Source organism: Genypterus blacodes, unplaced genomic scaffold, assembly GCF_046128005.1.
Source record: "Genypterus blacodes isolate CSIRO-AG114 ecotype Tasmania unplaced genomic scaffold, CSIRO-AGI_Gbla_v1 ptg000308l_1, whole genome shotgun sequence".
NCBI lineage: Eukaryota > Metazoa > Chordata > Actinopteri > Ophidiiformes > Ophidiidae > Genypterus > Genypterus blacodes.
The window spans coordinates 115,920-141,634 of record NW_027467097.1 but is presented as its reverse complement, the minus strand read 5'-3'; the positions used below and the strand labels follow the sequence as shown (position 1 = coordinate 141,634).

The 25,715-nt window shown below is 50.7% G+C and overlaps 1 protein-coding gene across 1 annotated transcript in view; it reads left to right on the top strand.

Annotated features, from left to right (window-relative positions):
- LOC142988266 (neurexin-3b-beta-like) overlaps positions 1–25,715 on the top strand; it is an 85,513-nt gene that overhangs the window by 51,510 nt on the left and 8,288 nt on the right. Inside the window, exons 4-5 of the mRNA XM_076137387.1 lie at positions 9,461–9,771; positions 21,987–22,065. Of these exons, the coding sequence (XP_075993502.1) occupies positions 9,461–9,771; positions 21,987–22,065 (390 nt within the window). The remainder of the gene's footprint in view (positions 1–9,460; positions 9,772–21,986; positions 22,066–25,715) is intronic.

Below are 25,715 nucleotides of genomic sequence, written 5' to 3'. Positions count from 1 at the left end.
TCCACGTTTCCTCATTACCCACTCTTCAATTTCACTTAGTCAAACAGGGCCGACGCACAGGGAGGCGACGTGCACACACACACACACACACACACACACACACACTGGCAGCTGAGGCGACGTTAAGTTGAGGTGATGAAACGTAATATGATATTTCATTGATCTCAGAGGTGAAGTTGTGCGTCTGCGTCAGGACGTAATTGGACAGGAAGAGATAGAGAACATGTGGAAAGTGTAGAACATTGAATAATGTCAGCAGATTCTCATTAGTGGATTTACTGAAGCAAGTGATGGCGACCTGCTGTGGAAAATGGAGATAATGTGATTGGAGAATGTGTCTCATGCTTTTACTTAAAAGGTAGAAAGTGTTCACCCGTGCCCGAGACTGTTTGAAAGCACGATACTCAAAGTACGACTTAGAAGTACAAAGCAGAGATGTTGAAGTCCCAGACGAGACGCACAGAAGTTTAAGGAATGGCGTGTGTGAACCCGTAACCATAGAGACACGGGTTCCCTCCCTGATAGCGTCACCACACTGCTCAGACTCGTGTCTCAGCAGCCCTACGGTGCGCTCTGAGTGGCAACGGGGCGGCGTGACCCGCTTGGCTCTGGATCAGCGCGAGTCCAGGTGAAGTTCATATTTTCTCTCTTTGGCGTTTGTTCGCCGCCGGCCGGCGTTTAGAAGGCTTTCCTAACGCTGTCCGGGCTGTGGAGGAGAAACTGTTTGGTGACAGTTCTTGAATGGTTGGTTGATGAGCTCTTGTTGAGCTGTGGCTTTGTAGCTTTGATTCCTCCCAGTCGCTCCCCCGCTGAGGTTCAATACCATTCTATCCCCCTTCCATCGTGTAGAAGTGGAGTCGTACCGCTGCCGTAACTCCTTTTTCTGCTCTGCTCAGGTAATTTGCAGGACACTCGCCTATCGTAATTCAACCATGATTGATTTTTCCTTCTCTTTCTTTTACCCGGCCCCCGCCCCCGCCCCCCCCTCGTCCTTGTAAAGGCATTGTCATCTCCTGAGTAATTACAGGTTAGGCTGCAGACTCATCGACTGCTTTCTCTCGCTCCTGATGCTTAGCATGAAGGCGGCAGCTGCCACCAGGCTCTCAGGTCGTTCAATAAACAGTTACCGGATCCGTGCGGGCGACACCCTCCTCTCTGCCTTCCTCTCTCTCTCTCTCTCTCTCTCTCTCTCTCTCTCTCTCTCCCTCTCTCTTTGGGAAAGATGCGGACTAAAGCGTTTGTGGATTGCTTGTCAGTCAACGCCGCGTGGCAAAACAGCCGGCTGTGCGTGAGTCGGACATCTCAACATGAGTGTTTGTGAAAGTTAGAGCCCAAATATATTGAGGTGTGGGATCTGTTTCATATGAAGATAGGACGAGTTACAGCAGAACAAGAATACTCAATTGTACGATAAAGTTTTTCTTACAGATATAAAACTAATTGACCTAATTGTTTTATTTTACTTACATAAACATTTTTCTTGATTAAAAAAAAAAAATCTAATTTATACATTTTTTTTAAGAGTACTTTTCTGTCTTGCACAAAAAAATTTCGCACCCAAGAAAGTTAAATATTTACATTTGTTATTGGGTTTATGGTTTAAGCTGCAATGTATTGAGAACCTGTTTGAGCTACTAAAGCTGATGTTTAACACTACACAGCTTCTTAATAACATTAATAATTCCAATAACAAAAGAGAACAGAGAGCTAAACCACAGACGGTAGAAGTCACAGGAAGTTCAGCTGTCATCATGCAGCCGTGTAGTTAGGAGGCAAACTTTCCTCCCAAGCCCTCGTACCCACACACCGACTCCCTGCGCCGGGCAGGCGGGTCGTGCCGCTGAGGCCCTGTGAGAGATTGCGGGCGATGTTGAGGTTACATAAATAAACTTCAGACCAAACTTGACCTCGCAGCTGCAAGGTCAGAATTGGTTTAGAGGCGGGGAGATAAAAGGTGATAAATATTCCAGACCTGCGACCTCTTTTTCCCCACACGCCGTCCTCTCTCCGCTGGACGCCCAGACCAACCAGCCATTCCCCTTAAATGTGCTTTAAATCGATATTCAATCTGCATACAGCGAACTCTATGAAACAAAAGCTGTACATTCTGGCCAGCAAGCGAAAGAGACGGCAGCAGGGATCTGTGCTTCCATGCAGCAACGTACCCACGCCGCTGAATGTATGTGTGGGCGTTGAGTGTGTGTGTGTGTGTGTGTGTGTGTGTGTGTGTGTGTGTGTGTGTGTGTGTGTGTGTGTGTGTGTGTGTTCCTTTCTCTTCTCTTATTATTCCAGCGCTCTAAACACTGCCCTCTCACATTGTTATTCTCTCTCTCTCTCTCTCCTTTCGTCCGCGTTTCCATCTTTTCACAGGCGGCGTGCTGTGTACTTTAGTGACAGCCCGCGTTTCTGCAGGCGCTCGTCTTTGTTCCCAGAGAGGGAGGCGCTGTGTATCCTTATATAACTCGCCCGCTTCTCCATACTGTTTGAGTTTGGATTACGTGATCTTTGTTCTTGAAGTTTTTAATCTTCCAATCGGAGAGTCGGAGAGTTACCCGGGCGAGCCGCCGCTGCCGCCGCCACCGGGGGAGATTGTGCGTCGCAGTTTGCCAGCGCTGGCTGAGGTCCAGGAGTTTGTCTCAGATGGACGAGCGCTAGCCTGAGTGCGCTGCTGCGGCCTCGGGGAAGCGTACCTGAGTGTGTGTTCTTGTCATTTGTGCGGACAAATCGCCCGTACATGAGAGGCGGGCCTCTTTTAAGAGCACACACACACACACACACACTGACCTTCACCCATCCACTGATACATTCATCACAACCTGCAGCAGCCACAATGGGAATCAACGCTTTCTAAACATCTGACAATCTCCGTTTTGAAATATACACCACACAATTCTTTAGCGGGGAGATAAACCCTCCCGCGTCCCCGGGGCCAAACGTGATTAGCCTTATCTGAGACGCCATCGCTGTCCCCGTCGTCGCTCTGGCAGCTCAGACGAGGCTGAGCGCTGAGCCTGAGCGCTGAGCCTGAGCGCTGAGCCTGAGCGCTGAGCCTGCCTGTCTAATTCATCCTTTAGAACGCCGTAAACTTCAGAGCAAACTGATAAATGATGAATTTACTCGCCAGACCTGCCTGACGTCCGAGAGGGAGGGGGTGGGGGCTTGGGGGGGTGGGGGGGAGAGATAGAGGGTAAGCAGGCAGGAGAGACAGAGGGGCACGGCTGATTGGAAAAGCAATGCAGGCTGAGGGTATAGAGCAGCTTTTAATAGAGTGGATGACAGAAAAGCATTGACAACAGGGAGAAAAATCAGACAAAGAGACGGATAGAGAGACGGATAAGAGGAGAGAGGGAGGGCAGAGAGAGACAGAGGCAGATAAACCACGGCAGAACTGTGGCCTGTAGAGCCTGAATCAGCCGAGAGCAGCGGTGAAGTCTGATTGCGCGTAGAGACGAAGAGCGAAAGAATAAGAGGACGAGCAGACGAAGGAGAGGAGGACGGTGGAGTGAGGAGGAGAGAGAGAATAGACACCTGTGAAAGATGGATGAGTCTCCGGGGCGAGGGAGAGGGAGATAAAAGCAAAGTGTAGATTGGAAAGCAGGTGGGTGGTGAAGGATGTGGAGAAGCCGGAGCTGCAGCAGTTTGAGCGCTGGAATGATGAGTTCTGGACGAGCTCGCCGTGTATCAAATGTACTCATCATCCCCAAACGGAGCGGGTGCCAAGCGCCTGTCACGCTGGCCATTTCCACAGTTTTGATACAGTCCCCGCTCCGTCGTCGTGATGGAACCCCGGCGAGATGAGTCTGGCAAGTGAACGGAACGGAGCGCAGCGACTGTCACCGCGCCGCGACTAAATATCTGCCAGCAGCCGGGGGAAACTCACGCTCCTTTGTGTTTGGCCGGGAGACGGAGCGGTGACGTGAGCGCGGCGGCGTGTGACAATTAAGCGTGTACGCACAACCAGCAACAAGCGCTAGGACAAATACGTCAGGATGTTTTCAAACTAATCGTGGAGACCGAACAGACAGCAGCCGGGAAACATGTGGACCAGAGCCCAGAGCCCAGAAACTCAGAGCCCAGAGCCCAGAACCCAGAGCCCAGAACCCAGAACCCAGAGCCCAGAGCCCAGAACCCAGAGTCCAGAGCCCAGAGCCCAGAGCCCAGAGTCCAGAGCCCAGAACCCAGAACCCAGAGCCCAGAACCCAGAACCCAGAGCCCAGAACCCAGGGTCCAGAGCCCAGAGCCCAGAGCCCAGAGCTCAGAGTCCAGAGCCCAGAGCCCGGCACATGCGGCACACGCAGCCATGTGGAGATGAAGCGGATCTATGACATCATTGGCAGAGGGTTTTTTTTTTTTAAACAAACATTTTGGTTAATTTGTCTTTTTGGCAGTAAAAAACAATTACAGTTTGAACTAAAGGGTGAAATTAAATAGTATAAAAATATAATTGAGTAGAGTTTAAACTAAAGCGCATTAAAGCAAATTATGGGATAGATAATAGTAAATATTGGCCCAATGATGTCGCTGTGCCACTGTGGCTGTCAATCAACTAATTTGATTGGTTGTCTTGTTCTTTGTTCCCGGACAAAGAGTTTTAAATAAAGTTGCACCTTCATCTTTCAAACACTCTGATGAATAAATGTCTCCGAGGGAAACTCAAACTTTCCCCTCAGCTTGTGTAAAGATTAAATCCTCTAAAGGAAAAGCAAACTGAGATTTTAGTCGTAAACAGATGCGTTTTAACGGCAAGGTCGTCCGTTCCCGAGTCACCTTTAGAGACGGAATCTCAGAGTGACGAACTGGCGAGAGGTTTTTCTCATTAGTTGGACAATTAGCGTGTGGTGTATTCATTACCAGGGCAACTGTCGTCTCATTAATCACCGGGGGAACAATGTAAAGCTCTACCTGAGACCTGAGCTCCATTAGACACGCACCGACACATTACAGATTCACTCCGGCTACTAAATATGAGAGCACGGTGAGACCGTACGGTGAGACGTTCACTTACAGCCGTACGGTGAGACGTTCGCTTACATACGTACGGTGAGACGTTCGCTTACAGACGCACGGTGAGACGTTCACTTACAGACGCACGGTGAGACGTTCACTTACAGCCGTACGGTGAGACGTTCACTTACAGCCGTACGGTGAGACGTTCACTTACAGACGCACGGTGAGACGTTCACTTACAGACGCACGGTGAGGCGTTCACTTACAGCCGTACGGTGAGGCGTTCACTTACAGCCGTACGGTGAGGCGTTCACTTACAGACGCACGGTGAGGCGTTCGCTTACAGCCGTACGGTGAGACGTTCGCTTACAGACGCACGGTGAGACGTTCACTTACAGACGCACGGTGAGACGTTCACTTACAGATGCACGGTGAGACGTTCGCTTACAGACGCACGGTGAGACGTTCGCTTACAGACGTACGGTGAGACGTTCGCTTACAGCCGCACGGTGATGCGTTCACTTACAGCCGCGCAGACAGGAAAAGACTTTGGAGGGATTTGGCTCTGTATCCGTTTGCAGTTTGTCCTAACCTTGCTGTTTGTCCCCTGGTTTTCTATTTACAACAACCATGCCTCTCCCCTGGGTGAGGGTGTTTGTGTGTGTGTGTGTGTGTGTGTGTGTGTGTGTGTGTACGTGTGTCTCTGGCTGCCACCCCAAACCCTGCTTAGGATCAAAGGCACAGAGGAGGGAAGTCCTGCTCGCAGCCGATTAACCTGCTGGCACGCTCCTTATCCTCGCTCCTCAGCTATCTGCTACCTGAGCCCTTCTTCCAAACCTGGAGAAGTGCAGGAAGAGGAGACAAAGTTGTGTTGTTGTGGTGCAGTGCTTGTTGCATGACTCAGCATCAAGCACATTTGCTAGAACCAAGGCTCGATATTCTTGGTAAGGAATGTTTCAGGAAGGGAGGGCGGCGGAGAAACAGAAGGAAAATCCATAATAGAAAAATCCCGCTGGAACTTTTAATGAGCTCTCGCTTAGAATTTGCAATTAGCAGATTGGAAGCTAAAGTATCAGTGAGCTGTCCTGCCCGCTAAATAACCTCAACTACTGTAAAAGTGCTGCAGCGCCGTCTCACTGCAGGAAACACAACAAAAAAGAGCTCAAAAAGGAGTTTGAGATTCCTTACTCGGGGTCAGATGAACAGAAAACAACTTTCCCACCGCAGAGGCTTGCGTTAACGTTCCGGTTTGGTTGCTCATGCTACGGTCACGGTCGGACGTGTCTGGAATGGGGTTCTGGTTCTGGTTCTGTGACTCTGGTCTGTCAAGGTGCCTGCACAGAGGAGAAATGGGAAGCAAGGAACAGGAAACAGCTCTAAACACGTTCAGACAAGGGTGCGATTATTCCTCAACCTCTCCTGAGCCAAACTTCAGAACATCCCGGAGACGTTTCCATTCTGTTGCTCTGCACACTGAAGCGTTTTCCGTTGTCCTCTGCTGTGAAACGTTTCATCGCTGCCTTTTCTTCTGCGCTCCACCAGGTTAGAGTGCAACCTCTGGTGCCACTCTCGCTTCTTTACAGGCTTCACACTCTTTTGTCCTACCTCCAAAGCAGACCTCTGTGTGTGTGTGTGTGTGCCACTTCTCTGCGTGGGCAGAAAGCCTCCAGGCTCTCCACAATAAGAAACCCACATTCAGACGTCGGCCTGTTATCTGTCCCTCTGGCGTACCTGGAGTCGTAGCGCCGTGGTCTCAGAAGAGGCGAGAGCGCAGCAGCTGGCCCAGCGTTTTCACTCAAAGGGCCTCCCACCACGCCAGTAATGATCTCATTTGTATGCATTGTCCCCCTTTAAATCGGCGCTGCTGTGGGATTCCCCTCCCCAGTAGGTTTGCGGCTTTGCTCCCTCTGCTGCCCTGCCAACCTGCAGCGGCGCCGTGCGACTCCTCGGCCCTTGAAAATGGAAACAGCCGGCGGTGTCCAGTGGGAGAATTAATGCACATAAATTGCCTCCAATTAGCTTCAGAAAGAGGCCGCTAATGCACATTTTACCTTTTTAACCACTTGATTTTCCCTCCCTCTGCCTTTCTTGTGTGATGAATGAATTTCCGGACTCATTATGTCGACTGTGGTGCTTTTTCTTCACTGTATTTGTTGTGCTTTTAACTCTTTCTAGCAGGTAATTTATGCATTTAGTCTTTTCCACTCTGCTACGGTTATGTGTTGTGCTTTTTTAACCCACTGAAGTGTACGAAGTGTTGTTGTGTGGAGTCTGCTGTTATAAAGATCAAGTTTAAACCGTTAACTAAAGAAGAAGAGAGGAAAAAAAACAACATAACCCTTTTATAAATTGTTTCTAACCCCAGATAAACGCCGTGATAAACCTCTGTATAAATGTGAGTGATGTCTGTTGCCGTTGCCGTTTGCTGTCTCAAGCTGTTTGTTAAACTCTCAAACTTTAAAGGCAACAGCGACATTGAACGCTATCAAATGGCAAATAAGAAAATCCCGTTCAAATATACCCGGCCAGTAGAAGATTGGCTTCAGGAGAAAGGTAAACTCTTTATCCCACTATTCTCAGAATGTTTGAGCATTTTTTTATTTTCCTGCCATTTCCATCCGCTTGTTCCCCTCCGACCTCTGAGAATGAATAACCATCCCTTAAACCCTTTATAAACAAGTTAAACAACGCATTGCTCTGTCTTTTTAATTTCCATTCTCCTCAGTTCCCATTCCCTTTCTTTGTCGTCGTCGTCATCTCTTTTAATTTCCAGTCATTGATGGTGTCCAGTTAAAGGGACTGGAAAGAGATTTGCGCTGTGTTTCCAATGCATCAAGGAGTTTTCTTTAAGTATGGAGTGCTCTTAATCTTTCCTTAATCAATCCAAATTGTTGTCGAGAGGAGAATCCGCTTCCCCTCGGCGTAAATCCTCACCAATGTTTCTATAACCAAGCTGTCACAGACACAAAGTTAACCCAGTGCGTTAGTGTCGCACATCACACGCTGCCAAAACCTCCCTTGTGTAGCCATGGAGATCTAATTGGAGCCTCTTTTAGCCGAAGCGAGCGCGCCCAAAGGTGCGCCCAAACCTCCAAACGCTTCACATTCCACATCAGTACTTTGTGATAAGAGAGTCGTCAACTTAATATCATTATAAACAGCTTTTAAAGTTCACCGCACGTAAACATCTTAACCTGATTATAAAGTCCCTTTAACAACCGGCTAAAAGACGCGCAAGTCTGACACAAAACAGATGCCATTACCGCTGCATGCATGAACTCCACGCGCTCTTTCATTTACGCCTGTGTGACGTGAAAACCCCCCCCGTCCCTGTCATCCCATATACATATGGATGTGTGTGTGCAGTACACGCCCGTCTGCAGTGCCTGTTTGTGCCTGTAAATGATAGAATTAGATGGTTAATTATGATTCCTGTGTTGTGGGAGTTCAATTTGTGTTTATTCATTTCATAAGTAATGCATGAGCGATGTGTTTTGAGAGTCATATCACAGCCTTTTGCTAATGGAATTCACCATGACACGTTGTAGTGAGTGTGTGTGTGTGTGTGTGTGTGTGTGTGTGTGTGTGTCTCATACTTTATCATAATGTGCCACGCTCTGTGTGTGTATACTTTTACCGCAAGTCCTCCGTGCTGACTTGAGAATATTAACGAGTAAAGTAGCTGCGGCAAATACTGCAGCTAATTTTCAAATATTTCCATACCTGCACGTGTACGTACACACACACACACACACACACACACACACTCTGTGCTTCTCCTTCCAGCGTCAGCCGTCTCATCCCAGCGGTGCTTTCTCTTGAATCTCATAAAGGGGAGAAGGATTCGTAGATTAGACTTAAAGGCAGCGGCTCGTTTGAAGCATGTTGTGTCACCGTTTCAGATTTAGCTTCATTTGAGTCATGGAGTAATGGAGCACGAGCGTTTGAGCGTAACTGAAGACGAGGGCTGTATCTCCTTTCATGGGACCCGTCCTTTGAAGGCGTCATGACATCATAGTCACTCGCTTGACAACTGTTCCGTTTAAGGGGATCCATTAATTGTGGCCAAGACATGCAGCCTTTGTTCCAGGTGATCTGTAGGACACATCAGGTGTTTCCTCACATCACCACTTGAGGCTTTATGTCTGTGTGACAACAACAAAGAGGATAAATGACTAGAAGGGTTTAGAAGTTGATCATCTGTTTTGTCGGGAGTAAACAAGATCCGATGAGAGCTTGGGTCACTTCAGGGCGCACAAAGGCTGCGTCCTTCAAGGCTCTGTCCCATGAAAGGAGACAAACTTAGACCGAGACGTAAACTGTAGATGGTTGTAGATTTAGTGTATTCTCTCTGGACGGTGGCACAAAGCTGCAAAAGCACGCCAGAACATCAGGATGTGTGTGTCTGTGTGTTTCATCCCATCATTCCTTCATCCCACATCCTGAACATATCATCACTCTCTTCTCTCCCCAACTCTTCCTCCTCCTCTTCCTCGCTTCCTTGGCGCACCAGGCCGGCAGCTGACGATCTTCAACACGCAGGCCACCATCTCCATCGGGGGTAACGACAGGAAGCGGCCCTACCAGGGTCAGCTGTCCGGCCTCTACTACAACGGCCTGAAAGTGCTCAACATGGCCGCCGAGGGTCACGTCAACATCAAGGTGAACGGCAGCGTCCGTCTGGTGGGCGACGTGCCGACCAGCAGGGGCGGCGCTCGCACCACCACCTCCGTGCCGCCTGAGATGTCCACCACCTTCATCGAGACCACGACCACGCTGTCCACGACGACCACACGCAAACAACGCTCTCCACCCACCATTCAGGTAAGGGGGGGGCCGAGGGGGGAGGAGAGGAGAGGGGAGGAGAGGAGAGGAGAGGAGGGAGCAGTGTAATGTGAGGAGTGATGAGATTTGTGGATTACACGGCACCAAGAACGCATTTCAACCGCCTCTTCCTCCTCTGCACGCCACAGTGTTTATGCAAAGTTAGAAACTCTCTCCCTTGATGTTTGATGAAGTCACTTTGGGTACAGACTGCATACTCAGTGGCGTGGAACGCAGCGAGTCGACTGTATCCGATGTTTTCCCCTGCCCTCGTCTGTTCTCCACGTGGATTCTTCCTCCTGAGCGTCAGTCTCGGTTAGGATCCTGCGTTTCTGCATTTCTAGGAGGATTGAAGCGCCGCCGCTCGTGCAAAGCCGGCCTTTCTCAGTCTCCGCCGTCTCTCTCTCTCTCTCTCTCTCTCTCTCTCTCCATCACCGCCTCACTCTCGCCCCGCTCCAGCCTAACGGAGGCCCGTCTCCAACACGCCCTGGATCCCAGCCAATGACTGTCACCGCCGTGCCAAGAAACTAATCACGCCGTGCGCTCCTTTGACACCCGGAGGACAAATTGTACCGTTGGTCGTTCATATTAAAGCAATAACTCTCCGACGGCGGCGAGATGGGTCGGGAGGCGGCCGACAGACAGACAGACAGACCACTGTTATCAGCGTCTCCTCCTCAACAACAGCCAGTGTTGTAATGATAGCCTTTCATGTCAGCGCTGACCCGTGTGTGTCTCCATCACAGCGGGCTTCTACCTCCATAGAAAGTTACCAGTTTGTCTAAGATTGTGGATGAAGGCTAGCGATGAAGTCCTGATGTCAAAGCGCCGTCTGTTTTGGTTTGAATGTCCAGAACGTAAGCAGTTCTTATCCGTCCTGCCTCTGTGTAGCGTCAGTGATCTACGATGAGATCCATTACACTGCGGCCGTCTCCGCGACCGTCAACAAGGTCACATCAGATAAGAGGAAGAAACGCCACATCGCTGGGAAAATGGCGCTTTGTGTCGTCGGCTATTAATATCAGAGGAGGTCAATACAGTCCCGCGCGCTGTGACAGAGCTTTTATGCAAGCCGCTCTCCTTTTCAAGGTGACACGATAACGCGATACCTCCATTGTCGATACTCGGGGCGCGCTGTTAGCCTGATGATGCACTTTGGCAGCTTCACAACAACAGCTTTGCTTTGTGGATCTTTCTTCTGCGCCGCTTCAGAGAGGGCGTTTAGTTTCAGTTCCCGCGGCGGTGAAGTCTGCTCCCGATTCACACCGAGGTGTCACGGAATCTCATTTGCGGAGGCCTTTAATTTTTTACAGTTCCCTGGTGGGCTGTCAGGCTCTGCCGTGTGAGAGGTGAGGAGAGCACCTGAGAACACCTGAGAGCACCTGCGCCGGTGTTTGGCAGGTTCCTCCGCCCTGCAGGGCAGCGTGGGGGAGTTAAGGGAGCTGAGCTATCGTTAGTGATGTGCTGCTGAACTGAGAGCCAGCCAGACATCTGACAGCACACCTGTGTGTGTGTGTGTGTGTGTGTGTGTGTGTGTGTGTGTGTGTGTGTGTGTGTGTCCTAGCGCGCGTGCTTCCTTAAACGGGTGTTTCCAAATCTTTCAGCGAGTCTATTTCAGTCGGCTTCAGCGACTCCTCCGGCTGCTTCTCCAGGTTTTCCGAGGTGAGAAGTGTCGGATCCCCTGACAGGTCGGGATCAACGGAAGGAGAGGCGGAGGTGGGAGAGCAGAGAGAACCAATCTCACGCTTAATTAACGATCGCTCCGCAGAGGGGCGTAGAAAGGCGGCCGACGCGTTTCGTTTTCTTTCGCCCCGCTTCGTCCTTGCGTCTCTGTTGTGAGACGCAGCGCTCCGCCGGGAGGCCGAGGACGGGCCTGGACCTGGAGAGACGCCGCTGTGTGTTCAAGCCCTCGCTTCAGCCAAACTGGAGGGCTGGGTTCATGGAGCCGGCACAGAGTTGTGCACAGATTAGATCGTGTTAGAAAGTGAGTGCAGATATGAGAGGGGAAAGCTTTCAGATGAAGTGGAGTGTTAAACAGCAAACACACAAAGGTTCTGCTGACGCTGCTTCTTGTCTGCATTCTAATGAATATCAAAAGTGATCTGGGCGTCAGATGTGTCAACCAGCTATCTAGATCTTCATCTGCCCCGGCTCGCTCTGCCTGCATAGCTTCTGCTGTGGAGATGAAGCTTCAGTCATCATTCTGTGTTTCATCTGTTAGCACTAAGAGCTTTGATGGTCTGCCTGGTTGGCCGGGCGCTGATGAGGGCTGAGTGCTAAACGTCTTAGTTTGAGCTCCACTTCCCCCCACACGCTTACACCAGTGCTGCTCTAACATGACCAACCAGACCTCACGCCAGAGCAGCAGGCCGGGCCATGGGCGTGGCTTAAGGTCACATGGTGTCAACGTTCCTCTCACGAGTTTGAACCTGAGAAGCTTTTCAGTGTGTTGTTGGGTTTGAAGGTTTCCTTTTGGTTTTGGAGTCAAAGTCTCTCCCACACACTCGTCCTCATATAGATCAGATATCACATAAACATCGGCGTGAGGAAGAGGAGCTGTCAAAATAAAGACGGAGCAGGAAAGGATTGAGTCCTGCTGCGGAAAACTGCTACCGTCTCAATTGATATACGGTAAATTGGACAAAGCCTCAGGCTCGGTGCGGTTCTGGCAGAACCAAAGAACCAATTCTTGTGTTTGCTGTGTAAAGTCATTAGGGGGGGGGGGGGGGAACATTCATTTATGCCAGGCTCTCCATCACAGGAGATCTACACCTCCGAGATGTTTGGGAACAATTAAGACGGAGAGGCTGCAATCTAGAGGGCCGTGGGGGAAAGTGGCTGGGGGGGCCGTTGGGGGGGGGGGGGGGGGGGGGGTTCGCTATAAGTGATTTGCTAGGTGGCCGTGTTCAAGAAATTGCCCACGTCCATCATCTTCAACCGGCCCGGCGCTCACTGGAGACGGGGAAATGAGAGGCAAATTGTTTGAGCTTTAATTGGCCTTTCTGCAGCTGAAAGGGAGGAAACACTGTAATGCCCCGGATACGCACGGATACGCAAACCACCGCCGCTTTAATACTGCAAGGCCAGCTCTTTTCCTTCTTCTTCTTCTTCTGTTTTTGTTTTGATTTGGTGGCATTTTGAGGTTATTTTCAAGGTATTTGTGCTTTAATAGATGAGAGTGCAGCTGGGGATTTACAGGAAAGCTGCGGCGGGGAGATAGAAGACAAAGGTTATGAAGGAGCTTCACCTGGCAGCTCTGTGAGATAAGCCTACACACACACACACACACACACAGCGCAGAGCCGCCTCACACTCCTGCTGCTGAAGCTGCTACACGCTTTTCACCGCGCGCTCGTTTTAGACCGGCTATCTGAAGTGCATCGGGGATGTTGCTTAACGCCTGGGGAAACGTGATAATCACTGATTTATGCTCTGCTATGCTATGCAGCCTGCAGAATGCTTTGTGTGTGTGTGTGTGTGTGTGTGTGTGTGTGTGTGTGTGTGTGTGTGCGTGTGTGTGTGCGTGTAGGCATAATTCCTCCACGTCTACCTGCTGTCAGCCGTGTTTTATTTTCAATTAGGCTGCAGCTATGATCGGCGTGGCGTCTGTAATTGTGTAGAGGTCGGACTCGTAAGGCAGGATGTGTGCGTCTGTGCGTTTCTCTTTCTTCTCGACCGCCGTCCCTCGCCGTTTCCACGGTGCCCCCGTCAAGGCACCTTGCTCCCACTGCATTCTGGGAGATGAGTTCTTTGTTGCTCTGAAGGTCCAATTAGGAAACAGCAGAGTGATGCGGCCCCTGCTGGTGTGTGTGGCTCATTAAAGGGACACACACACACACACACACACACACACAGACAAACACGCACAGTTTGCACAAAGTTCTATTAATCTTTGCCACACACACACACACACACACACATTCTCAAAAATCTGGCTGCTGTGTTAAAAGGCGACGCCATACAGAACACACACACACACACACACACACACACACACACACACAGTATCAGTGTTTGGGCAGCCTGATTCCAATGGTTCCCTGTCTCAACATGACTAACTCATGGCGACGGTCCGTCACACACTGAGCGTCCTCGCTGTGCAGCGTTCGGTTCCGACGCTCAGCATGAATTTTTCCTGTCACTCTGAGTTTTCCTTCCCCGAGAAAACGTCCATAAAGTTCCATTAGACTTAAGACCGCAGCTCTGTGTCTGTGGACGCGTGTCATGTGTTTGTCTATGAGCCTGTGTGTGTGTGTGTGTGTGTGTGTGTGTGTGTGTGTGTTCAGGGTAGTTTGTCTCTCAGTGTGTGAGAACCAGAGGAGAGCTCCAGGGGTTTTGAACCACAGGGGTTTTTGTAATGGAAGTCCCCCATGCCTCACAACACAGAGATCCTCAGGGAGTGCGTGTGTGTGCGTGTGTGTGTGCGCGTGTGTGCGTGTGTGTGTGTGTGCGTGTGCGTGTGCGTGTGTGTTTGACTTGTAAACCTGCAGTCTTGTCAGCCACTGTCACCGCAGGGCATTTACACACCAAGAGGCAAGCTAAAGGCACACATCAGTCACACACACACACACTGTACAGTTTGTGGGCTTACCAGCTCTGGATGGTGAACAGGTCCACCTCCAGAGAGGCCTGACAGGTTTACAGCAGGACCTGAAACACGACGGTTCAGTCTGAAGGCGTTCCTCCACCAAAGCGTCCTCTCAGCTCAGTGTAGTGGGGATGTGAACACACAGGGCGACCGACCTGCACATCCATCACTGATGAGATGAGATGAGATGAGATTCAAGCCCGAGTCTGCAGCAGAGAGCGACTGGGAAGTTTGTTGTGAGCTTCCTGTGAGCTTCCACACTCTGGGGGACGTTTAATTAACTTTAAATGAAATTATCTCCAAAGTTCTGAGAGCAAAACTACGAAAAGAAAAGTTCAACCCTGACAAGCTTCTGCTGCTCCGCTGCTTAATTATGCTGAGGAGTTTCTTCTTCTTCTTCTTCTTTTCACTTTCTCTCCTTTTCTTGAATCTAACCCCCTGATGATAAGTAGAGGATGAGGTCGTGCCTCGTGACAGGAAGGAGAGTAAACATGTGACATCGTTTACACTTCCACAATAAGAAGCAGCCGCTCACACTTCACAGGGTGTGAATCTGTGTGTCTTCACCGCACACACACACACACACACACACACACACACACACACCATGTTGCCCCATAATACACATTTTCAGAGCGAGCCCGAGGTTTAAATTCAATTCAATCTGGGTGGCACAGAAGCCGGCTTTGATGTCGGGGAGCAGTAATGTGTTTAGTCTCGTCTCAGGGCCGAGCTGTTAGCAGGAAGCTTCAACCGCTCGCCTGTTTGTCTGCCCAAAGAAGCCCAAGGAGCAGCGGACGACTGGTGAGGGAATCGGCCCTCGAGCGCACACACACGCACACACACACACACGGACACACACATGGACACACACACACACACACATGTATGTTCTGGGTAATTCCTCTATTGGCCCCTGATTGCGTTTCAACTCTCATCTGCAAACAGGAAAGAGGCTAAATTGAATGTTTCATTTTGATTGAATTGGGACGCAGAGCTAATTTGTAAAATGCAGAGCCGCTGGGATCGGGCGGTTTAGAACGCCGACATCCATTTGGTATCACAGCCTTCAACTCATAATGGCCTCTGACTGGGAGAACTGAGGTGATATGGGGGCGGGGCGGTCAGGGGGGCGGGGGTTTGTGATTGAGCTCCTGTTATCATGGCAACAGCTCTCTGGGTAGTTTGTGTGCGTTTGTATGTTTTGCCTCTGTAGTCTTGAGCGAGAGCTTCTTTCCTTCTCCACACCCGAGCCTGAACACCGTAAACACGCTGGGATGAAAGCGTTGTTAATGGCGATGAAAGCGTTGCCTGAAAGTGCAGGAAATGCATTGTGAGCCCTTTCCTCCCTTCGCCCCTCGCTCCCCCGCGTTCTCATCTTCCCCCGGCTTCTTCTCCTTCGGTCACAGCTTTTTCTTCACTTCCTCTTTGAAGGCAGAGCCGCAAACGGTAACATGAGACGTGACTCGCCGCTCCGGTCGTACCTGAGGATGGAGACCCCCATGTTTGTACTCCGTCTTGTTCTCACACACACATACACACTCCAGCTGTCTCACCAGGCCGCCCCCCAACAACGCTTCTGCGTGTTGTGTGTGTGTGTGTGTGTGTGTGTGTGTCACGGGGCTTCCCTGATGACCTTGTACACTGCGGCAGGAGCGAGGGTGATTAAGGATCCGGGCCAAAGACCATTTCCTTTTCCATGGGAAGATGAACGACCCTGTTTGAAAGTGGCTGCCTCCGGCCTCGGGGCAATTAGAGTTTGCTGTGAGCCAGCAACCCTGGACGCTCTGTGTACAAAGGCAGGTCCTTGAGAGTGAGACACACACACACACACACACACACACACACACACACACACACACACACACACACACACACAGGCTATATCACCCCATGTGCTCCACCTCCACAGTGACGCCGGGAAAATTAAGTGTTTTTTATTTTCTTCCCGTTTCCAGCTGTTACCTTCTCCTCCTCCTCCTCCTCCTCCTCCTCCCCCTTCTCCTCCTCCTCGTCCTCCTCCTCTTCCTCCCCCTCCCCCTTCTCCTCCTCCTCCTCCTCCTCCTCCTCTTCCTCCTCCTCTTCCTCCACCTCTCCCTTCTCCTCCTCCTCCTCCTCCTCTTCCTCCTCCTCTTCCTCCACCTACCCCTTCTCTTCCTCCTCCTCCTCCTCCTTTTCCTCCACCTACCTCCCCCTCCTCCTCCTCCTCTTCCTCCCTGCCCTCTTCTTATTTCCTCTCCTTTGTGAAGCCTCCCAGTGCTTTTAGAGCTCATTTGAAATATCAATATTTGATCTGGCAAATCTTTTCTAACCTGTGTTGTTTGCTCTATGAGTGGATTCTGGAGCGGCTCTATTCGCTCTATTAAGGGAGGAAGTAAACAGCAGAGCCTCCAGCCTGTTGACTTAAACTCCGCTCGCCAGTTTGTTTCCCTTCATTCAAACAGCGTCCTCCTGTAACACTCCATCAGATGTGTGTTTGTGTGATTCTCTTAATCCCGCCTGCATGTTTTTCCCTCTGATAGAGCGTCTTATCTGTCACAGCGGGCAGAGCGGGCAGAGCGGGCAGAGCGGCGGCGGTGTATTGATAGAGATACGGCTCTGTGCCATCGATTCCCCCTTGTAATACAAACCTCTCCCTTGTCGACCTGTCAAAAGCTCCGGTCGGACACGATAACGCAGACGGCCGTCGATAGCGGGACGAGCTTCCGCCGCCGCCGCCGCTGAGATGCTAATCTGTGTTTTGAGATGTGGGATGAATGGGAACAAGCGTGGCGGTGAGCGATGGAGGAGGAGCGACTCTGACCTGCGCTTCCTGCCGCTTTGTAGGCCGCCGCCGTACGTGTTCCCATCCGGCGTGTGAAGTCAAACTGAGCCAGAGGCGACTGAGGAGCACCTGAGGGATCATGGAGGTGCTTTGAATCCGCTGTCTTTGATTTGCCCTTTGCCTTCATGTCTTCACTTTGAGCTCACTCACTCACACCGCCGCCGTTCATATCCATGGCAACCGGTTGTCAGGAGGAGACGCCTGAGGAGAAGTGTTTGGGTTTTGTCCCCTTCAATAGATCTTCAGCCACTGTGGCGTTGTAAATAAAGCGCCCGGGCTCTGATAGCGCGGCGCTAATGTGGATCTACGATGCGCCGCGTCTCTTCCTTTATTCCTCAGAAGGCGCTCCGCTCCGCTCTCCCCAGTTTCCCCGCGCCTCCGGGGCAGAGAGACGTGAAGGTCATTTGTTATGATCAGACTGTGGCGACGATGCGACTCGCCGTGCTGCAGGCACGTGCGCCCGGGTCTTTCTTCTTCGGCGCCGCTCACGTTTCTCGTCACGGTTGTGTTTGAGTCGGAGTCTTTCCCTGAGACTCCTTTCCCCGGGGGGAAACTGTAGACGGCGGTTGAGCACATTATGTCTTCCTCTTCCCAGGCCGAGCGCACGCCGTCGCTTTGATGTGAGCGATCCAATCACTGTGGCGCTCAGAGGAACGGCAGCTTCTCTTGTTACTGCGCCATCGTTAGACGAGCGGCGGCCCGAGAGGAGAGACTCACTCACATCCACACGGTTAGATGATGGAGCGCTCCAACAGGAAGTCGTTAACGTGGGAATAACACGCAGGATTTGTGGGAAGATAACCTTTAGCTGTAGCTTTCCCACTTAGCAGCTGAGATCTTACACACACACACACACACACACACACTACACACACAGTTGGCTTTATGGGAAACTGATAAACTGTGATTGATTCTTCCAGACTGGAGGTGTTGAGCTGAGAAGACCTCCAGAGTTCAGACGCTGTTATTATAAGGCAGGAGTGTGAACGGAGTGTGTGAGTATGTGAAGCTCTCTTTGCTCCTGTAACAGCTTCAGTTCAACCAAACAACATCCTCAACACCAAACACACAAGCTTTGTCCCTCTTACATCCGTGTTCCATTTATCTTTAACTGGATTTACTCTGGGTTTGCTGGTTTGGAATGCTGGGTTTAGTTTTATTGGAGAAGGAATGTTGCACTTGCAGCATTGAGGGATGGATATTTAATAAAAGGTCCAATTTGTGAATGTGCTAAGCTGGAGGCGTCTAGTTTGCACACACACACACACACACACACACACACATGCACACACACTCCATCCACTGGCTCAGGCAATCTAGGCTCCACCAGATAAAGGCGTCTGAGTCGCTCGTGGCCGGCGTTCCCTGGACAGTGAGACTAAACGGCGTGTGAGTTCTGAGACGCGTCTCCCGAGGAGGCTGTCTATCTCCATCGATCGCTGATGTGATTCTTTGAGCTGATGTGCTGAAGTGGTCAGAGGTAAATGCTGTTTTAATGAAGTCTGGCTATCGATCGGGCCGCGCTGTTTGTTTGTTTGTTTGTGGGGTTTGGAATTTGAGCGGTGCTCGGAGGCCACGGTGATCGGGATAATCCGGCGTGACGCACAGACCGGCAGCTTCTCTGCACCGAGCTCAGAGCGCACGCTTTGCATTCTACACAGACGGGAGGCAGAAGGCGGGCACACGCGTATCCAACCAGCCCACACACACACACACACACACACACACACACACACGAGGAAGCAGCCTAAATCCCACCACCCACATTCACTTCTGTACGATGATGAGTACGTTAACTGGGAATAATCAGGGCAAAAACAGGAAGCGCTCCTCTGCCAGCCTACATCCCACTCTGTGTTATGGAGATTAGGACGCAGAATCGGATTTCCCTCAGCTGTGAAATCAGTTTCTGTAGCCCCGCTGGCCAACTGCGCCACTGCGCTTTGCATGCCTGCGGGCTCCTCGCGGCTGCACACGCACACGCACACGCACACGCCTGTATGTGCTTCAGCGTGGTTGTTAGCCGCATCTCTGGTCGACCGGCGGCGTAAGCGTTTGTTCCGTGTCGGCCCTAATGCGGAAAAATGGCACCCACGGCCCTTCAGCGGCGGTGGCGGTGGCGGTGGCGGCGGCGGCGGCGGCACCTCAATCTGAGCCTTTGTGGAACGCGTCACGTGTCTATGAAAATGAACGATGAGCTCGTGGAGTGGATCTACAAATGTCAAACGGCACACTTCAAACTGAGCTCTTCAATTTCCCCGAGTGTAATCAGACTCTCTCACACCAGGGTCTCTCACGCCGATTCTTTAGATGATTGTCAATCCAATGCAAAGCCAACACACGGCGAGTGGAGGAGATGTCCTTCAACAGAATAGCATTTAAATGTCACCGTGAGCTCCGCCAGCCGCTCCTCCTTTGAATACAGCAGGTGGTTAATGAGTTTCTGCCTGCCGTGTTCGGCCTGCGTGTGTAGAGACGACACAGAGAGAACAACATGTGTACGCACAACATGTATACACAACATGGACAGGATGGACAGGGACTCACGTGTCACAGTTCAGTCTTATAGGCAAAATGTTACACGCAAACAAGTACAGTAGGAATAGAGGATGTGATGATGGAAGTAAGGAAAGAAGTAAAGATGTGCAAAAGAAGGAAGGAAGTGAAGGAGTTAATGAAGGGACGACCGAGAGAAAGGAGGGAGGAAGGCAAAAAAACAGAGGGATGAAGACATGACAGTGTTAGATGAGCTCATCTGGAGTCGGCTGTAAAACGGCAATTCTACAGTCGTGAGTTCAATTCTGCGGCTTTAGAGTGTGTACAGTCACGCCCATATAAGGAGATAACGCTGGGATTCTCCTGTGGCCGCACAAAGAGTTGAAAGTCAAAGTTCAAACATTGTGATCCTGTCGGCCCCGCAGGGTCACGTCCCTGTGAGTGATGGTCCAGCCCGACCCTCCTCCTCTTCCTCTTCCTCTTCCTCGTCTTCTTCTTCGCCTTAACCCATTTTGTTGCCCACCTGTACCTACGCTTCTTAGAGTGACACCTGAATATCTGCACTTGTTTCCCTCTGTCTGTATCACATGGTAAAGGTGCAGAGTTGTGGTCCAAGCGCACAAATCAGATGTGGTTGACTTTCAGACGTGGGAGGAAATAAATCAGATTAAGGCGGAAAATCGAAGCTTGGCAATGAAACCTGCAGTGAAAATTTACTCCAAGATAAACTAAAGTGGCAGAACCATGAAAGTGCAATATGTACGACAAAGCTTCAAAAGACTGCAACCAGGAGCAACGAGCCTCCGTGACAGAGCGCGAGTACGCCGCCGCCGCCGCCGCCCAGAAGGAAATGAGCTCACAACAAGCCAACATCTGCTCCTTTACATTTTCTCTATTAGAAACACAGACAACAGGCTCGGACAGCGTGAGATAATGTTTATAATGTGACCAGACGCCGCGGGCTGCAGAGAGAGAGAGAGAGAGAGAGAGAGAGAGAGAGAGCAGTGTTCTGAGTCGATGCTGGGCTCTGATGTGATGAGGACTGAAATTGCTGGGACAGACTTTGAAGTGTGTGTGAGGATTTTCATCTCTCTCTGACTCTCTGCCTCCCACGCCTGCTGCCATCACAACAACAAGCAATAACCCTCTTTCAGCAATAAGCAGGACTTTGACGCTCGTAATGGGCCTTCAATAAATAACGCCGTGTTTACCATGAGGCTCTATTTTACACTGCAATTTAGTGGAGAGCCTCCCCTCCTCTCTTTGCTCCCCTCCTCTGCCTCCTCATACAGGAATACACACTCGCACACACATGCGTTAGCGTGTTAGGAGCCGGATGGTTACATGAAGCAGGGGTGGCGTTGGGAGGATCGGCTCCTCTCCCTGCAGTGTGGCCATGTGGCGGCGCCTGCTTGCATGCGTAGGATAGAAATGGAGTCGTTTCTCCGGGGCGGGATGGCGGCGGCGGGGGCGGCGGCGTGTGGAAGCAGCAGCAGCAGCAGCGGCAAAGCATGGGAGCACGTTTCATTAGTCTGTCAAACTGGATGATATTTAGAGCCCCGCACCCTCGGCCAGGACTGCAAAACTCAATCAGCGCTCTGATTTCATAACCCTGCGAGGTGACAGGGCTTATTTTATCGCCCCGCTGATTCATTCTAATAAACGCCGGCCAGCCCGGCACACCGCCGATTGAAATATAACCCCCGCCCCCGCGCCCTGTCCTCCATGGGTCCACCCAAAAAATAGGAGAAGTGGTGTGGATAAATCAGAATTGTGGGAACTGGAGGATGCAGATAATCCATCCTCGCTCCATGTGTGGCTGTCGCAGCTCCGCCTGGCCCGGCCCGGCCCGGCCCGGCCCGGCCCGGCCCCTTCCTCCTCACCCCTCAGCACAAATCAGACGGCGGGACGGCGCTGATCTGCGGGGGCTCGGCGGGGGCCGTTGATCGTGGACGACGGAGGAGGAGAGGGGCGATAAATAAGGGAGGTGTCAGGGAGCGAGAGGGGCGAAGGAAAACAATTATCTGAGGAGCTGCAAAGCACATAAAGTGAAGAATGATAAACATTGTGAAATATGATTGACTCAAAATGATATACGGACGCTGAAGGACGGGCGGCGAGATGTGTGTGTGTGTGTGTGTGTGTGTAAGCGGAGATATCCTTGAATGGAATTTGTGTTTGTAAGTTTTGTTGGTGGCGAATAACGATGCTGCACCGTCCCTAACCTCGACATTATGTCTGTCTCTGTGTGTGTGTGTGTGTGTGTGTGTGTGTGTTTCCTGTCCTTCTCTCCCCTCGCCCCCGCAGACGACGGACGACATCGTGTCTTCGGCAGAGTGCTCCAGCGACGACGAGGACCTGGAGGAGTGCGACTCGGGACATGCAGGTGGGATGGGTGTGTCGAGTTGTGCTTGCTCTGATCCTGGTCTCTTTTCCTTACGTTTCTTTGAGTTGCTACCGAGGAGCCTCTCCTCTAAGCATCATGCCCCATGGGAGCTTCAAGTGTAACTTCAAAAAGCCGTCCTGATAGCCGCCACCACAACAAACACACACTAGTGCCAGCGGTTCTAAATGTGTATGTAAGTATGTAAAGAGCTCTGAGCACTTAGGAGACAGATGAAAGCAGTAAGAAGTCACAGCAGACATCAAGTCACATAAACACACACACACACAGGTCACAGTCACACACAAACACACACACTGCAGCTCACACTCTTATCCTCACATCTAGTCTCTTATACCAAGTTACACTTAGCTATGGGGCCACTGGTTGCAGACATGGCGAAGCGTTGATACTAATTTTGTTCTCTCAGCATTCGGTGGAGAGCTCAACTTTACTTAAAGTACGAAATTAGTATCAAGCCCCATGTCGCCCGCACTGATGCTTCAAAATGTATCTGTCCTGTACCTGGTTGATTTCCTCTTGCTGTGCGTGTGTGTGCGTCTCTCTTGACAGAGGATACATTTTGAGATTCTTTCGAGAACCTACGATGCTTTGGGCATAGATACTGTGATATGTAGCAGACTAACTGCAACGGAGCCTCTTCCTCCCTTCTCCTCCTCCTCCTTCTCCTTCTTCTTCTTCTCTTGTTTGTACCTCTGTTTCCTTCGTCGGAGGCTTGCCCTACCTGAAACATTCTAATAGAGAACAGATATCCTCGAATTTCTGTGCGCATCGTCTCTACTCCCTCCCTTTACACACACACACACACACACACATGAATCACTTTGCTATTAGATCAAAGTGATGAAAGACCAATGGAGTTTGAAACAACAACAACAACACACACAACAGAGCTGAAACTAAGCGCAGATTTAAGAGGAATGGTTATTTTGAGGCAACTTGGGTTTGGCCGACTGTCGGCGCTTTAACGCGCAGCTGTCAGTTAAGACTTTGGCCCAGCAGTTGGCGCTCATCCTAATGGTGATGGGCCAAACGGAGAAGCTAAGCGCCGCCGAGGCTAGGAGGCTATGAGGGCTGGCTCGCTATGCAAAAGACTTCTCCCCCCTCGCGCACTCTGCAAATCATTAACAGCTCAGGCTATTTGATTGCCTCGCTGTCCTTCAAAACGCCATCACAGCGCACTAATTGATGCCGCATTAATCTGGCTAAATATGTCTGGGCTTAGTACCGAGCATATGTCCACTTTTCATAGCCAATTATAGGCCTAATGCTCTGGCCTTTCACTTTTCCCGCCCTCGCAGGACTTAAGAGATAACTAGACGTTAAGGGATTTCTCTCGGACATTCCGTCTTCCAGGGTATATTCCGGAGACGGTCCGTCTTTAATCTGAACCCGATGACTCTGACGCCTTATTGCACCGGTTTCATGTTCGGTTCCTAGAAATGGTGACCAAGTTAAGTTTGTCTACTTCTGGCTCCTTGATCCAAAGAGAGAGAGACACGTGTTTAGTGTTCAGGTTGCCATGTCTACCTATGGACAGGTTTCCCCCCCGTTTCCTTTTCCAGTCGCAGCCTCTAACCCAGGTTTTCTCAAAAAGTTTGAAGTGTAACAAGTCGTATTGTGTCAGAGGAACATGGTACCCTCCCCTCATATAGTGGCAACATACAGTACGTAGTCATACACACTCATACATACATTTCACCATGTTGACACAGAAATTCATGTCCTCATTCCTCGCCCTGCTTCCAGTCGTATGAACAGTTTGCATGACATGGTTTGTTTTCCGTTCTGGTTTCTCTTCTGTTGCACTTTTCCCTTTGGTTTCCTCCTGCGATGCACATGTTGAACATCTTCTGTATCGATTTTTGGGATCCACCTTCTGGGTCCAGCTTTCCTTTGGTTTTATTGTTTTGATTTCTGCATCTCCTTTGGGGTCGGGTGGGTTCAGAGGGTGGGGGGGAGGGGGGGGGGGGGGTTTCGTTGTCGTGGTGGTTTTTCTTTCTTTTGGTGTCCTCATCATCCGTCGTCCATCCTCCAAGCAAGGATAGAACCGCTCCTCCCGTTTTTCGCCCTCCATCTTGTGCCGCATGAACTTTTGGTGGTTGGAAAATTCAAAGTTCTCCTCCTCATCAAGTTTGTGTTTGTTTGGTTAGTTGTTTGTATTTTTTTGTGCCACATGGCTTCTAAAGAAACATCTCCCCCCCCCCCTCGCCCCCCCACCCCCCTACATTTTCGATACAAACTTCGGGAAATGAACGGCAACAAAATCTTTTCTTGCCATCATCCTTTTTTTGGCCTTGTGCAGGCAACCCCATTCTGTCTCAAGAAAGTTGTGTGTGAAAGAATGACTCCCCCGTCTCCCCTCCCAAACGCCCCGCCCCCTCAACACCATCCCCTCCCCCCACCTACATCCCGACCCATACATCCCCCCCCACCCACCCCCCCCACCCACCCACCCGCCCCTTTTTCTTTGAGCCTTTCTGCATATACATGTCTGTTTTGAATGCAGATGGCATAAAAAGACTTTTATTGCCACAAAGTATATCTGTTTTTCTATTCTATCTGTTGCTCCAAGTAGAAGGCATTTGTGGCATGCATACTGTACTGGACTGTACCGCAGCTGTGTAGACTAACTAACGTGTCAGACCTCTACCCCCCAAATCCCCCACCCCTCCCCCCACCCCCAGCTTCTGCATGGACATGTTTGGCATCCATTTTGTGTGCTTTCCGCTTCCACCCATGAGTCTCGGGCTGACCCCAGCTGGCTTTACAGTACATGTTCAGTGTGTGTGTGTGCTCGGGGTTGGGGAGCGGGGCTACAGAGGTGTCTCTGCACCGCCGCTGTAGCCCCGCCCACCCCGCAGCAGCTCCTCCCTCTGAGGCGTCTCGTGTTTGTGCACCGTCTTGTGTCTGCCAAGCCTGTCTGTCTGTCTGTCTGTCTGCTGTCTGTGGGTGTGCCATGGTGGTGTTGTCTGTGTGTTGTATAAAAACTGTTAAACCTTACCTTTACCCCTTGATCCCACGCGGGTTCCACAAGAGAGCAAACAAGGTGTGTGCAGCGGAATGAGACTGCTCCCTGGAAAAGAAATGAAAACATGGCTAATCATAGCAATGTGGTGATTAATAATGTAAACACGATGTGGCAGTTAATCCACACATGCAAATCTGAACATTTACATGTATTAAGTTGGTGAAATCATGGAAGGCGTGTTAATCAGAGCTGATCCAGACCCAGAACCCTCTGAAGCGTCTCGGGGTGGTGGCTGTGTAACATTCAGATGAGAGAAGGGAAACAGGGACTCGCTGCCACGGCTCCACTCTAAACTTGGTTATTGCTCCGGTGACAGCTGTAATTTCCACAGATGTGCAGACGTGCTGGCGGTCCTCTTCCTCCCGGGAGATAAGCGTGCGTGTGTTTGCTCTTATTTTATTTTTTTATTTTATTAAAGCTCTTTTCAGGACGGTGTGGGCGTACAGAGTCGGTGCTCCGCTGACGTCTCCCCCTCGCTCCCGTCGCACAACTTCCACCTTTATGATCCTTTTAAGTATGTGGGCTGAAGAAAACTCTCAGCTTAGTTACGCCCAGAGGTCTGATCAGCCAGAATAAATGACAGCGCCTGTGTGGGCGTGCA